Consider the following 15,008-nt stretch of genomic DNA (forward strand, 5'->3'; position numbering starts at 1 on the left):
ACTGGAGCAAGGGGGGAACGAGGAGACGTAAGTATACTTTATGAGGGGGCTGCATTATACTTTATGAAGGGGCTGCATTATACTCTGAGGGGTGGCTGCATTATACTTTATGAGGGGGCTGCATTATACTCTTTAAGGGGGGCTGTGTTGTGCTCTATGAGGGGGGCTGTGTTATGCTCTATGAGGGGGCTGCATTATACTCTATGAGGGGAGCTGCATTATAGTCTGAGGGGGCTGCATTATACTCTGAGGGGGGCTGCATTATATTCTATGGGGGGCTGTATTATACTCTATCGAGGATCATGGGGTGCATTATACTATATGTATTATATGGGGGCTGCATTATCCTCTATCAAGGACTATGGGAAGTGCATTATACTATTTTACTATATGGGACCTGCATTATACTGTATGGAGGACTATGGGGAATGCATTATACTATATGAAGGACTGTGGGGTGCATTATATTATGGGGAGTGCATTGTACTATATGGAGGACTATGGGGGGTGCATTATACAATATGGAGGATTATGGGGAGTGCATTATACTATATTGAGGACTGTGGGGAATGCATTATACTATAGGAAGGATATGGTGCTGTGCATTATACTATATAGAGGACTCCATATAGTATAATGCATACCCCATAGTCCTCCATATGGTATAATGCACTCCCCATAGTGCTCCATATTGTATAATACACTCCCCATAGTCCCCAATATAGTATATAGGAGTATGGGGTGTGCATTATACTATATGGAGGGCTATGGAGAGTGTATTATACTATATGGAGAGCTATGGGGAGTCTGTTATACAATATGGAAAACTATGGGGAGTGTATTATACAATATGGAGGACAATGGAGAGTGCATTATACTATATGGAGGACTATTGGGTGTGCATTATACTATATGGAGGGCTATGGGGCACATTATATTATATGAAGGGCTATGAGGAGTGTATTATACAATATGGAGGACTATAGGGAGAGTATTATACAATATGGAGGACTGTGGGGAGTGTATTATAATATATGGAGGGCTATGGGGCACATTATACTATATGGATAACTATATTATGTGCATTATACAATATGGAGGACTATGGGGTGCATTATACTATGTCAAGGACTATGGGGTGTATTTTATGAAACAAACTAAATGTGCCTATTCATTGAGTTATTGGATTGTTTATGCCGGAACAAAAATCATTGTTCTCAGCAGCACATTGTCGGTGAAAACTGCAGATATGCTGCTGATAACATTTTACTGTATGGGACAGATTGATCTACTAGTGATTGTTCTGTCCCCATCAGTCTTCCTCAGCCAGTGTAAGGAGGCTGGGAAACAAGCTTCGAATTACTTCAATATGTCGATCATGCTCGTTTATCGGTGTGAATTCAACTCATGTAAATACAACCAAAATGTTTCTGTGTGTGGTGCAATATGTTAGCATTTGGAGCCCCACTTTAAACTTTTGCCCAGGGCCCCATTTTGTCTAAAATCGGCCCTGTGTGTGTGTAGTAAATAATATACGCAATAATGTATGTAATCATGTGTATAGTGTATGTATAGTGTATGTGTAGTATATAGTGTATAAAGTAGCGTACAGTATTTAGTGCACACGTGGACAAAATTATTGATACCCTTCTGTTAAAGTGAGAAAACCCCACAATGGTCACTGAAATAACTTGAAATTCACAAAGGTCATTTTCAATTTTAATTTACTGAATATGAGCTTATGGAAATCAGACATTGCTTTTGAATTCAACAGAAAACAAAACTAATGAAACTGACCTGAACAAAAATGACGGTACCCTTAAAGGGTAACTGTCGTTTTAATTCACAACTCAATGGTACCTGTGAAAATAAACAATTTTGTAATATATCTTATCAGAGAAACCTGCTTCTTTCTCCAATGTGACCGATCATTTTTTTTCAAAATTCTCAGTTTATGGGTAAAATCTGTATTCAGTGAAGACAGAATGTTACATTACTGAGACAAGAGATGGAATTTGCTACTTATAAGAGTCTATGCAGAGGAAAGGGAGGAGCTAGAGACAGAGCTCCTCCCTCTTCTTCCTTCCTCCTGTCTACATAGAATCATATCAATAGTAACTACCATCTCAGTAATGTAACATTCTGTCTTAACTGAATACAGATTTTACCCATAAATTGAGTATTTTGAAAATGAAAGATCAGTCCAAGAGGAGAAAGAAGCAGATTCAGTTGATAAGATATATTACAATGTTGCTTATTTTCACTATTGATTTATAAAATTAAAATTAAAATGATTGTACCTTTTAACTTAATATTTTGTTGCACAACATTTTGAGGCAATTGTTGCAACTAAACAATTTCTGTAAATGTCAATGAGACTTCTGCACCTGTCCACAAGTATTTTGGCCCACTGTTCATGAGCAAACTGCTCCACCTGTCTCGGGTGTGAATGGTGCCTTCTACAAACTGCGTGTTTCAGCTTCTTCCACAGATGTTCAATAGGATTTAGGTCAGGGCTCATAGAAGGCCACTTAAGAATAGTCCAATGCTTTGCTCTTGCCAGTCTTGAATCTTTTTAGCTGTGTTTTGGGTCATTTTCCTTTTGGAGAGCCTATAATCTATGAATCAGACTAAGCTTTTTGACACTGGGCAGCACATTTCCATGATAGTCTTAAAATTTCAATGTACCCTGCATGGCTTCAAGTCACCCTGTGCCAGATATAGCAAAGGAATCCCAAAACATAACCTTCTCCATGTTATGGAGATGTGACTTGCCAAAAAGCTCCAATTTTGTCTCATCTGTCCAAATGACTTTCTCCCAGGGGCTTTGTGGCTTATCACACACACATAGCAATGTAGAGATGCAATAGAAAGTCATACATTTTCTGTGTGCTCATGTCTCCTGAGCTGTGCACTTCTAAAAGATTTTTTACGAGCTCATTGGCGGTTTCAGACTTAAAGGGGGCCTAGAACATTATATATATATATATATATATATATATATATATAAAATATATATATATATATATATCTCTCCCAAAAGCTAAGTTACTCTTTACATTTTTAATAGTGCTATGTCACATGTGCTATTCTATGTGAATAGTGCTTATCAGTGCATGTTTTTTGTATGGTCTGCAATCTGAAGATGGATGGTAACAATAACTTCTTAAATCCCTTTACCGTTGTAAAGGACATACTATATGTGGCAGGTTCATGCAATACAATTGTATAAGGCGGGGGCTGACCTCACATTACAATTGATAGGTGTACTAAGCTTGGTGCAGTATGATGATGGTTCTGGTGTAGCATTCATATACAGATATTACTGGTGATATATTCAAAGACTGTTGATGATTCTGGTGATGTATTCATGTACTGATGGTGCTTCTGGTCATGTTTTTATGAACTGATAGTAATTCTGGTGCAGTATTCATGTGCTTATGATGGTTCTGATTCTGTATTTATGTATTGATGATGGTTCTGATGCTGTACTCATATACTGATGATGGTTCTAGTGCTTTATTCATCTACTGATGGTAGTCCATGTGCTGTATTCATGTCCCGATGATGTTTCTGGTGTTATACTCATGTACTGATGATGTTTTTAGTAATTTTTTTTTTTTTGTGTTCTGATGATGGCTCTAATGCTGCATTGTTTTACTGATAGTGATTCTAATGCTGTATTCGTGTATGATGGATGTTCTGGTGCAGAATTCATTCACTGATGGTGCTTATAATCCTAAGACAATGTACAAATATTAATCCTTAATTTGTCAGATGAAGAGCTACAGGGCTATGTTAAGAAAGTGGTGTGCCATCTGACAAATTAAGGATAACTACATCTGTATTTATGTTAGCAGCACTAAACTTTTTTTATTTTGGGAGGAGAGGAGAAAAAGGGGTGTTCTACCTCAGTGTACTGTGTAATATGTACAGACACTGTAATCTTTTGAAATACTGCTATAACACCTATCACATTATCAATACTATTACATTATCAATCAATACACCGATTATATTATCAAAACCCTCAACAACCTCACAAAAAGCTGCTCTGCAGTGAGCTGATGAGCAGGCAGAAGCACTGAGCTATTGCTTGACTACGCACAAAGAGTGGTATACAAACTCAACAGAAAGTTTGGTTCTGTACACCACTCTCATAGAACCATGTCAGTACCTGCCTGATTCAACTATAAAAGTAGCAAATACAGGTTTCCTATGTAAATGCAATATACCATAACAGTACAACAAAATATCTTCATGTTCTTTCTGTTTAGACAAAGTTGCAATAATGAATACGTTTCTGAACACATTGGGGAAAACTGTACACTTTTTGCTGCTTGCTCTCCAGTCATGATTACATTTTCAAACATACATTAAATAGTGACTTTAGATGGTTTATAGTTAGTGTTGAGCTAGTATGATTCATTAACCCTTTTGGTGAGCACGCTCGGTTGCTCCCCGAGTATTTTGGCGTGCTCAGCATTTCTTTTACTGTCGCCGTGGCTGCAAGTGTCACAGCTGTTAGACAGCTGTGACACATGCAGAGATTGACAGAGTTTGACAGGCAATTTCTCCATATGTCACAGCTGTCTAACAGCCGTAACACTTGCAGCCGCGGTGACAGTGAAAGAAATGCTGAGCACGCCAAAATACTCGGCGAGCACCCGAGCGTGCTCGCCGAAAAGTTAATGAAACATACTCGCTCAACACTATTTATAATGTGACAGATTTACAGTAGCTGCCCAACTTTCATAAACCTAATGTTTTTGCAAATAAATAATAAAAATGTACAATGCATTTAATATATCATAAATGAATATAGCCATAACGGGACACTCCAAGCAAAACACACATACAACTTTTATTTAGTGTTCTTTGATTACTTTGATGTTGTTAAATCCCTGTATCATTTTCTACCCTCTTAAGCCCTGTACTGGGCATAACACAGTGTATTTATTTTTCCAGGAGTGTTCTTTTACTACTACAAGTTGTAATATTAAGGGAAAGATTTTACAGGTTGTCACCCGACATATGCAGGAGCTTTTTATTTCAACTTATCCTCCTCTTCATCTGCTGATTCGGCAGGACAGCACATGCATAACTTCTGTGTGTACAGGGAAATTAAACCTGTAAGCAAATCAGTTGATTGTTAAAGAGAAGAATATATCTAAGACTGGGTTCACACATATTGGAAATCATTAGGTAAAGTTGTTTACATTTTACACAATGCATATATACGCATGTTGATAAATCTGGTGCATCTTTAGACTGTCTGAGTTTATACATTTGTTAGTTGGCTTATTCTAGTATTCAACGTTTTATCAATATTTGACGCAATTTTGTCACCCATGATCACAATTTAGGCCACCCTCTTCTCTCCAGCCCCCTTCAATGTGTCTGGCACTTGTCTAAAATGCATAATAAACGCGGCCCAAGACATTAACCCCTTGTCTCCCCAGCAAACTTTTGTCTTTTTGATTGCATTTTTCCCTCCCCTTCTTCCAACAGTTATAACTTTTTTATTTTTCTGCTGACATAACTGTATTAAGTCTAGTTTTTTTTGTGGGACGAGTTGTAGTTTTGAATGACACCATCCATTTTACTATACAATGCCCTGAAAATTGGTAAAAATTTCAAATGGGATGTAAAAGTGAAATGTAATTCCACTATATTTTGGGGGTCTTTGCTTCTATGGGATTTATTGTCTAGTAAAAATGACCAGGAAACATTACTTGTCAGGTCAGTATGATTAGGGTGTTACCAAACTTGCACAGATTTATTTTTAACATATGAAAAAAAATTCTGAAGTTTGTAAAATTAAATTTTTTAGCTTGTGTTGCCATTTTCCAAGACTGGCATTTTCATTTTATTATCAATGAAGCTGCATGGGGTCTTGTTTTTGCGTAATAAGCTGACAATTTTATTGATACCAGATTAGACTACATACGACACTTAGATAGTTTTTTATTGCATTTTTTAAGGGAGGTGTGGTGAATGAAAAAAACACAATTCTCGTGTTTTGATTAGTTTACTCTTTACCCCGTTTACCGTAAATATTAGTTTTATATTTTGATAGACTGAACTTTTACGGACACTGCAACATGAAATATGTTTATTTTTTTATCTTTATTATTTACAGGGTGATCTGAATAGTTTTTACTTTTTTAAATAAACTTTTCTTTACATTTGTACTTTATTTTTTTTTCATGAACATACTGATCGTTTTTACTAATTACTAGTGAAAATAACTGTTTCCTATAAAATCAGCCTGCAGCTGAGCTTTACAGGAGTACCAAGATTTACAGGACTACCAAGGCAGCAATGGGGGCCTTCAGCATGTCTTTGGGTGCCAAAGTAGCCAATCAGTTTCCCACAATCATGTCACGTGGAGCCAAAAGAAGCCAGTACACACATGTTCTAGAAACTGCTCCAAAAATGGTGACTCCAGCACTGATGTTCATGTACTTTTTTTGTTACAGTATTTGGCACAAATTAAACCACATTTCTAGCCCATGTGCCTTCGTAAATCCTACTGTGTTTGCCATATTTGTTGCATTTTTTTTTATGTATATTTGCATAAAAAAAATACTCTGACCATTTTATAAAATAATGCACTTGGGTTCCAACTACAAAATTATCAAATTTGACAACCAAAAGAAAAACAGATGAAAAGGAAAACAGATTCAAACCGATGGCAAGATACAAACGTCATATAATCTGTCCTAACATATTTTATTAATTAGGGAGATAAAAAAAGGTAGTTTAAACATATGTATCATAAATGAACAATGCTCTTGACTGACAGAATAACTTGAATAATCATTGTATAATTGCTATTATGTCAGAACATTGCAATTTTCTAGACTACTCCCTTTCTGGTCAATGACGAGAAAGTAATGCTGGGATATTGTGACATCTGTTCTGAAGATCTAATGAGGAAAGGTGGACGAGTGACAATATCAGAGGTTTTTCAGTCCAGGGTTATACAGAGACTTTTTGTAGTGCAACTGGTTCATGTTAACTATTAGCTATACACCTACAGACTAAAGAAATACATTGCATTGTATGCAATCTTGTGGACCGCAGCTAACACTTAACAAGCCGGGGTCAGAGGAGTGTATGAAAAATCGTACAATTTTCATCCTGAAAGCTCTCAATTTTCATCAGCATTTTCATTCATATTTCATCTGTGTGGCATCTGTATTTATACAATAACATTTTAAAATGTACATGATCAGATACAGTTTCCTAAGTTAAAAGTTGCAATGTATCCGTAAAAATTGGATGCTATACAGGTGTTCTGTATGTGATCCGGTTTATTTTGTGCACCAGTAGACTTGTGTAGGTGAATCTAATCCGAGATGCAGAAGAGAATAGTGCAGGCTGTGATTTTTTTCAACCGGACACTTGGTCTGTGTGAAAAAACTGTAATCTGACAGCCCTATTGCATTACATTGGTCAATGTGCTGTTCAATTATTAATTGGACAATAATACACTATAACACATATAAACGAACCCTTAAATGAATTAGTAACACTACCAAAAGTCTGTGTGGCCCATGCCTTCTATTTGGTAGCAGGTAAACAATTATTACAAAGTAAGTAGAAGTAAAGGCCCCCATACACATTAGACTAAAGGCCCCGTCACACTAAGCGAGATCGCTAGCGAGATCGCTGCTGAGTCACAAGTTTTGTGACGCAACAGCGACCTCAGTAGCGATCTCGCTACGTGTGACACTTAGCAGCGACCAGGCCCCTGCTGTGAGATCGCTGGTCGTGTCGGAATGGCCTGGACCATTTTTTGATCGTTGAGGCCCCGCTGGGTAGCATGCATCGGTGTGTTTGACACCTTACCAACGATCTTGTTGACGACTCAGACACAGAAACACATAGGCGTGCATCGTTATACAGATCGTTACGGGTCGCCACATCGTTGCTGCGTCGTTGGGAAGATCTGACTGTTTGACATCTCACCAGCGACCACACAGCGACGCAGCAACGATCCCTGACAGGTCGTATCGTTGTCGGGATCGCTGTAGCGTCGCTTAGTGTGACGGGGCCTTTAGAACTCCATAGAGATATTGATACAAGCAGGTCTGGAACAAGAGTTGGGTAGAGTTAGGCAACTGCCTAGGGCGCAACCTCATACAATGTGGAATCACAATAACTTTTGTGAGGCTTTCATCTGGCCACTCTGCTGCACATGGTGCCGACATTAACTAAGGATGTGTGCCATGTAGACACTGGCCAATAAAGAATTCCCCATCAGGCTAATGGAAGTGCTTAATGGTTAGTGTTCCCCATTCTTCTGTATGACACCCCCATTTGGAGAGAGAGGAAAAGAAGACAGGCGCCAACCAAAATAAGCTGCAAAATAAACTGCTAATCTAACTACCTGTGCTCCCATAGATAATAATAATATAATAAAAGACCCATGTCCTTACTGTAACATCTCCTTTCTGCTCTTGTCAGCAGTCTGGGCACAGACTAAGGGCAGGGGAGGTGTCTGCTGGGACAGTGCCGCCTGTGAGCACCAGAAGCTGAGGGGGCTGCTACTGAATTTACTACATCCTCTAAACTGCCCCAGCTGCCTCCTATCCTGCAATGCATATACAACATATGATGTTGTTTTATAAATTTAATTATTTGACTCATTTACATAGCGCCATTAATTCCACAGCGCTTTACAGACATTATGTTATGTAATTTGTTGTCGATGAATACCAGGGGAGGAGTCCTGAGGAGATAATTTGCATATTCCCACTGCATTTTGGGGTAAGTGAAGAGTCTCCGCGAGCTCAAAGAACACTGGATTTTGGCTGTTGGAGCTGAAAAGAGGACATCGGTAAACCAGGGGAGGAGTCCTGAGGAGATAATTTGCATATTCCCACTGCATTTTGGGGTAAGTGAAGAGTCTCCGCGAGCTCAAAGAACACTGGATTTTGGCTGTTGGAGCTGAAAAGAGGACATCGGTAAACCAGGGGAGGAGTCCTGAGGAGATAATTTGCATATTCCCACTGCATTTTGGGGTAAGTGAAGAGTCTCCGCGAGCTCAAAGAACACTGGATTTTGGCTGTTGGAGCTGAAAAGAGGACATCGGTAAACCAGGGGAGGAGTCCTGAGGAGATAATTTGCATATTCCCACTGCATTTTGGGGTAAGTGAAGAGTCTCCGCGAGCTCAAAGAACACTGGATTTTGGCTGTTGGAGCTGAAAAGAGGACATCGGTAAACCAGGGGAGGAGTCCTGAGGAGATAATTTGCATATTCCCACTGCATTTTGGGGTAAGTGAAGAGTCTCCGCGAGCTCAAAGAACACTGGATTTTGGCTGTTGGAGCTGAAAAGAGGACATCGGTAAACCAGGGGAGGAGTCCTGAGGAGATAATTTGCATATTCCCACTGCATTTTGGGGTAAGTGAAGAGTCTCCGCGAGCTCAAAGAACACTGGATTTTGGCTGTTGGAGCTGAAAAGAGGACATCGGTAAACCAGGGGAGGAGTCCTGAGGAGATAATTTGCATATTCCCACTGCATTTTGGGGTAAGTGAAGAGTCTCCGCGAGCTCAAAGAACACTGGATTTTGGCTGTTGGAGCTGAAAAGAGGACATCGGTAAACCAGGGGAGGAGTCCTGAGGAGATAATTTGCATATTCCCACTGCATTTTGGGGTAAGTGAAGAGTCTCCGCGAGCTCAAAGAACACTGGATTTTGGCTGTTGGAGCTGAAAAGAGGACATCGGTAAACCAGGGGAGGAGTCCTGAGGAGATAATTTGCATATTCCCACTGCATTTTGGGGTAAGTGAAGAGTCTCCGCGAGCTCAAAGAACACTGGATTTTGGCTGTTGGAGCTGAAAAGAGGACATCGGTAAACCAGGGGAGGAGTCCTGAGGAGATAATTTGCATATTCCCACTGCATTTTGGGGTAAGTGAAGAGTCTCCGCGAGCTCAAAGAACACTGGATTTTGGCTGTTGGAGCTGAAAAGAGGACATCGGTAAACCAGGGGAGGAGTCCTGAGGAGATAATTTGCATATTCCCACTGCATTTTGGGGTAAGTGAAGAGTCTCCGCGAGCTCAAAGAACACTGGATTTTGGCTGTTGGAGCTGAAAAGAGGACATCGGTAAACCAGGGGAGGAGTCCTGAGGAGATAATTTGCATATTCCCACTGCATTTTGGGGTAAGTGAAGAGTCTCCGCGAGCTCAAAGAACACTGGATTTTGGCTGTTGGAGCTGAAAAGAGGACATCGGTAAACCAGGGGAGGAGTCCTGAGGAGATAATTTGCATATTCCCACTGCATTTTGGGGTAAGTGAAGAGTCTCCGCGAGCTCAAAGAACACTGGATTTTGGCTGTTGGAGCTGAAAAGAGGACATCGGTAAACCAGGGGAGGAGTCCTGAGGAGATAATTTGCATATTCCCACTGCATTTTGGGGTAAGTGAAGAGTCTCCGCGAGCTCAAAGAACACTGGATTTTGGCTGTTGGAGCTGAAAAGAGGACATCGGTAAACCAGGGGAGGAGTCCTGAGGAGATAATTTGCATATTCCCACTGCATTTTGGGGTAAGTGAAGAGTCTCCGCGAGCTCAAAGAACACTGGATTTTGGCTGTTGGAGCTGAAAAGAGGACATCGGTAAACCAGGGGAGGAGTCCTGAGGAGATAATTTGCATATTCCCACTGCATTTTGGGGTAAGTGAAGAGTCTCCGCGAGCTCAAAGAACACTGGATTTTGGCTGTTGGAGCTGAAAAGAGGACATCGGTAAACCAGGGGAGGAGTCCTGAGGAGATAATTTGCATATTCCCACTGCATTTTGGGGTAAGTGAAGAGTCTCCGCGAGCTCAAAGAACACTGGATTTTGGCTGTTGGAGCTGAAAAGAGGACATCGGTAAACCAGGGGAGGAGTCCTGAGGAGATAATTTGCATATTCCCACTGCATTTTGGGGTAAGTGAAGAGTCTCCGCGAGCTCAAAGAACACTGGATTTTGGCTGTTGGAGCTGAAAAGAGGACATCGGTAAACCAGGGGAGGAGTCCTGAGGAGATAATTTGCATATTCCCACTGCATTTTGGGGTAAGTGAAGAGTCTCCGCGAGCTCAAAGAACACTGGATTTTGGCTGTTGGAGCTGAAAAGAGGACATCGGTAAACCAGGGGAGGAGTCCTGAGGAGATAATTTGCATATTCCCACTGCATTTTGGGGTAAGTGAAGAGTCTCCGCGAGCTCAAAGAACACTGGATTTTGGCTGTTGGAGCTGAAAAGAGGACATCGGTAAACCAGGGGAGGAGTCCTGAGGAGATAATTTGCATATTCCCACTGCATTTTGGGGTAAGTGAAGAGTCTCCGCGAGCTCAAAGAACACTGGATTTTGGCTGTTGGAGCTGAAAAGAGGACATCGGTAAACCGCGCGCCTACCGGCGCGCGCATTTTGAAGCTTTTTTTTTAAGCTTTTTTCACTGTTTTCAGAACATTAACAATAAGAACATGGAAGAGTCCAGGAGCCATTTGGTGAGCTGCATATCCTGCTACATGTTCACAGACTTGCCAGTGGAAAAGCCAGACTTCACATGCCACAAATGCAAGCTTGTGTCCCTGTTGGAGGAAAAGTTGCGAAATCTAGAAGAGAGGTTAACTACCTTGAAAATCATTAAGGAAGGTGAAGAGTTCTTAGACAGAGCAGAATTATCTCTTCATGATTCAGAAAGAGAAGAAATTCGAACTGCACCTGACGAAACAGAGGAATGGAAGCATGTGACCCACAGAAGCAGGAGGATCGAGAGGCAGTCAGCACCCATACTGCTCAGGAACCAGTACCAGGCTCTCACACAGGAGAACCATGAAGAAATACAGCAAGATAAGACTTTGCCAGCAATGAATAACCTTGTAAGCCCTCAGAATCCTCCTGGATGGAGAAAGAAGAATGTTGTGAAGAAAAAACGGAGAGTGGTGGTCATGGGGGATTCCCTGTTAAGAGGAACAGAGGTCGCTATCTGCAGACCAGACATAACCTCAAGAGAAATGTGCTGTCTTCCAGGAGCAAAAATTAAAGATGTGTCTGACAGGATATCAAGACTCTTCAGACCTACAGATCACTACCCATTCCTGCTAATACATGTGGGGACAAATGACACCGCAAGAAAGGACCTGGAAACCATCTGCAGTGACTTTGAAGACTTAGGCAAGAAAGTGAAAGAATTGGGAGCGCAGGTGGTCTTCTCATCCATCCTCCCAGTGGATGGCCATGGAACAATGAGGTGGAATAAGATTCTACAGGTGAACAACTGGCTACGTCGATGGTGCCGTCAACAAGGATTTGGATTTCTGGATCACGGAATGAATTACCTATACGATGGACTACTTGCTAGAAATGGGGTGCACCTTACGAAGACTGGAAAACATGTATTTGGAAGTCGCCTTGCTACACTCATCAGAAGAGCTTTAAACTAGAACAATGTGGGAAGGGAAGCAAAAGGCGAGAAAAAGCCATACAGCTGACAAATACTATTGAGATCTCTGCTACTGGAAGTGGAAAAGAAGAACAAAGACAAAAAAATCTAAATAATAAAAATATGGGAGGAAGAGAAACCAATCACAAACTAAAATGTTTTTATACAAATGCACAAAGCATGGGCAACCAACAAGGAGAATTGGAACTACTAATGCAGGAAAAGGAATATGATGTCATTGGAATCACTGAAACTTGGTGGGACGATACACATGATTGGAATAAAAGGCTAAAAGGATACAACTTATTTGCAAGAAACAGACTTGATAAACGAGGAGGAGGTGTTGCATTGTATGTTAGAAAAGCGTATATCTGCACAGAGATTGAAGCTTCAGAGACTGGGAGTTCTGTGGAAACTGTTTGGGTAAGAATACAAGGAGAGAACAACGGAAAGGACAACATTGTAGGCATTTACTACAGGCCACCTGGGCAAGCTGAAGATATGGATGAACTCTTTATGTATCAAATGACCAAGTTCTCCAAAAAATATGACGTAGTGGTCATGGGAGATTTCAACTATCCAGACATTTGTTGGGAATCTCTCTCAAGTAAAACTAACAGGTCAAGCAAATTCTTATCCTCTCTTGCTGACAACTTTATCTTCCAAAAGGTAGGGGAGAAAACAAGGGGATCTGCTACTTTGGATCTAATCCTTATAAACAGGGAGGAAATGGTTGAGGAGGTAAAGGTGGCTGGGACCCTAGGAGGCAGCGATCATGCTATTATAGAATTTTGGATAACTAGAGGAGGAAGACATGTGAAGACTCAAACTTCAAGGTTAGATTTTAGAAAGGCAGATTTTAAGAGACTCAGAAAGAGAATAGGAGGGATCCAATGGCTGGATGTCCTTAAGGACAAAAATGTCCAGGAAGGATGGGAAATTTTTAAAAATGAGATTCTCAAAGCACAATCGTTAACAATCCCGAAAAGTAGGAAGAATGGAAAGCATTTAAGGAAACCAGGATGGATGAACACAGAACTTAAACACATGCTAAAAAGAAAGAAAGAAATGTTTATTAAATGGAAAGAGGGAGGCATATCTAAAGAAGATTATAATGCAGTCTGCAGATCCTGCAGGGCACGTATCAGGTTAGCTAAAGCTGACAATGAATTAAGGCTTGCAAGAGATGTCAAAAGCAATAAAAAAGGATTTTGGGGGTATGTCAAAAGTAAAAGAAAAGTCAAAGATGCTATAGGATTTTTACAGGATGAAAATGGAGAAATGGTAAGAGAGGATGTTGAGAAGGCCGAACTTTTTAATTCCTATTTTGCATCTGTTTTCTCTCAGAAAGAAAATGTAACATCAACTGATCTTCACTGTCCTTTTAAAGGAATAGAGGAATCCAAGTTATCAGTAAACAGAAAGATTGTGAGGGAATATTTAGCTAACATAAATGAGTTCAAGTCTCCAGGTCCAGATGAATTACACCCCAGAGTACTGAAGGAGATCGTAGAAGAAATTTTAGAACCACTCTCCATAATCTTTGAAAATTCTTGGAGAACAGGAGAAGTCCCAGAAGACTGGAGAAGAGCAAATGTTGTTCCTATCTTCAAAAAGGGGAAGAAGGTGGACTCAGGGAACTATAGGCCGATGAGTCTGACTTCTATACCAGGAAAGATCTTTGAACAAATTATTAAACAACATGTATGTAAGTACATGGATAAGAATGAAGTGATTAACCAGAGTCAGCATGGGTTTGTAACTAACAAGTCATGTCAGACTAACTTAATTTCCTTCTATGACAGAATCACTGACTGGGTGGATCAGGGAAATGCTGTAGATATAGTATATCTTGACTTCAGCAAAGCATTTGACAAAGTATCTCACATCATCCTTATTGAAAAAATGACCAAGTATGCAATGGACCAGGCAACTGTTAGGTGGATTCATAACTGGCTTAGTGATCGGACTCAAAGGGTGGTTGTAAATGGCTTCACATCCAGCTGGATGAATGTCTCAAGTGGGGTACCACAGGGCTCCGTCCTGGGACCTGTATTGTTCAACATCTTTATCAATGATTTAGATGAAGGAATTGAGGGTAAACTGATTAAATTTGCTGATGACACAAAGCTAGGAGGGATAGCTAATACTAGAGAAGAGAGAGAGAGGATTCAAAAAGACCTAAATAAACTGGAGCAGTGGGCAGCAACCAACAGAATGGTTTTTAACAGGGAAAAATGCAAAGTACTACATCTGGGCAATAAAAATGAAAAAAGCATATACAGAATGGGATGAATAGAGCTAAGCAACAGTACATGTGAAAAAGACTTAGGTATACTAATAGATCATAGACTGAACATGAGTCAACAGTGTGATGCAGCAGCAAAAAAGGCAAATACAATTCTGGGATGTATTAACAGAAGCATACAGTCTAGATCACGTGAAGTCATTATCGGTCTTTACTCCTCTTTGGTCAGACCTCATCTGGAATACTGTGTACAGTTTTGGGCACCACATTTTAAAAAAGACATAGACAAACTGGAGCAAGTTCAGAGAAGAGCGACCAGAATGG

At 40.3% G+C, this 15,008-nt stretch overlaps 1 protein-coding gene across 2 annotated transcripts in view; it reads right to left on the minus strand.

The window, feature by feature from the left end:
- LOC141265607 (Y+L amino acid transporter 2-like) overlaps positions 1–15,008 on the minus strand; it is a 77,978-nt gene that overhangs the window by 14,531 nt on the left and 48,439 nt on the right. Inside the window, exon 10 of one of the 2 annotated variants that reach the window (XM_073678869.1) lies at positions 5,028–5,130. In XM_073678869.1, the coding sequence (XP_073534970.1) occupies positions 5,048–5,130 (83 nt within the window). In that variant the 3' untranslated portion in view covers positions 5,028–5,047. Of the gene's footprint in view, positions 1–4,620; positions 5,131–15,008 lie in introns of those variants that run through there. The other variant, XM_073678868.1, reaches the window with a different exon arrangement.

This window comes from Phyllobates terribilis, unplaced genomic scaffold (assembly GCF_046119375.1).
Source record: "Phyllobates terribilis strain yellow unplaced genomic scaffold, ASM4611937v1 Scaffold_4__5_contigs__length_816908805, whole genome shotgun sequence".
Lineage (NCBI taxonomy): Eukaryota > Metazoa > Chordata > Amphibia > Anura > Dendrobatidae > Phyllobates > Phyllobates terribilis.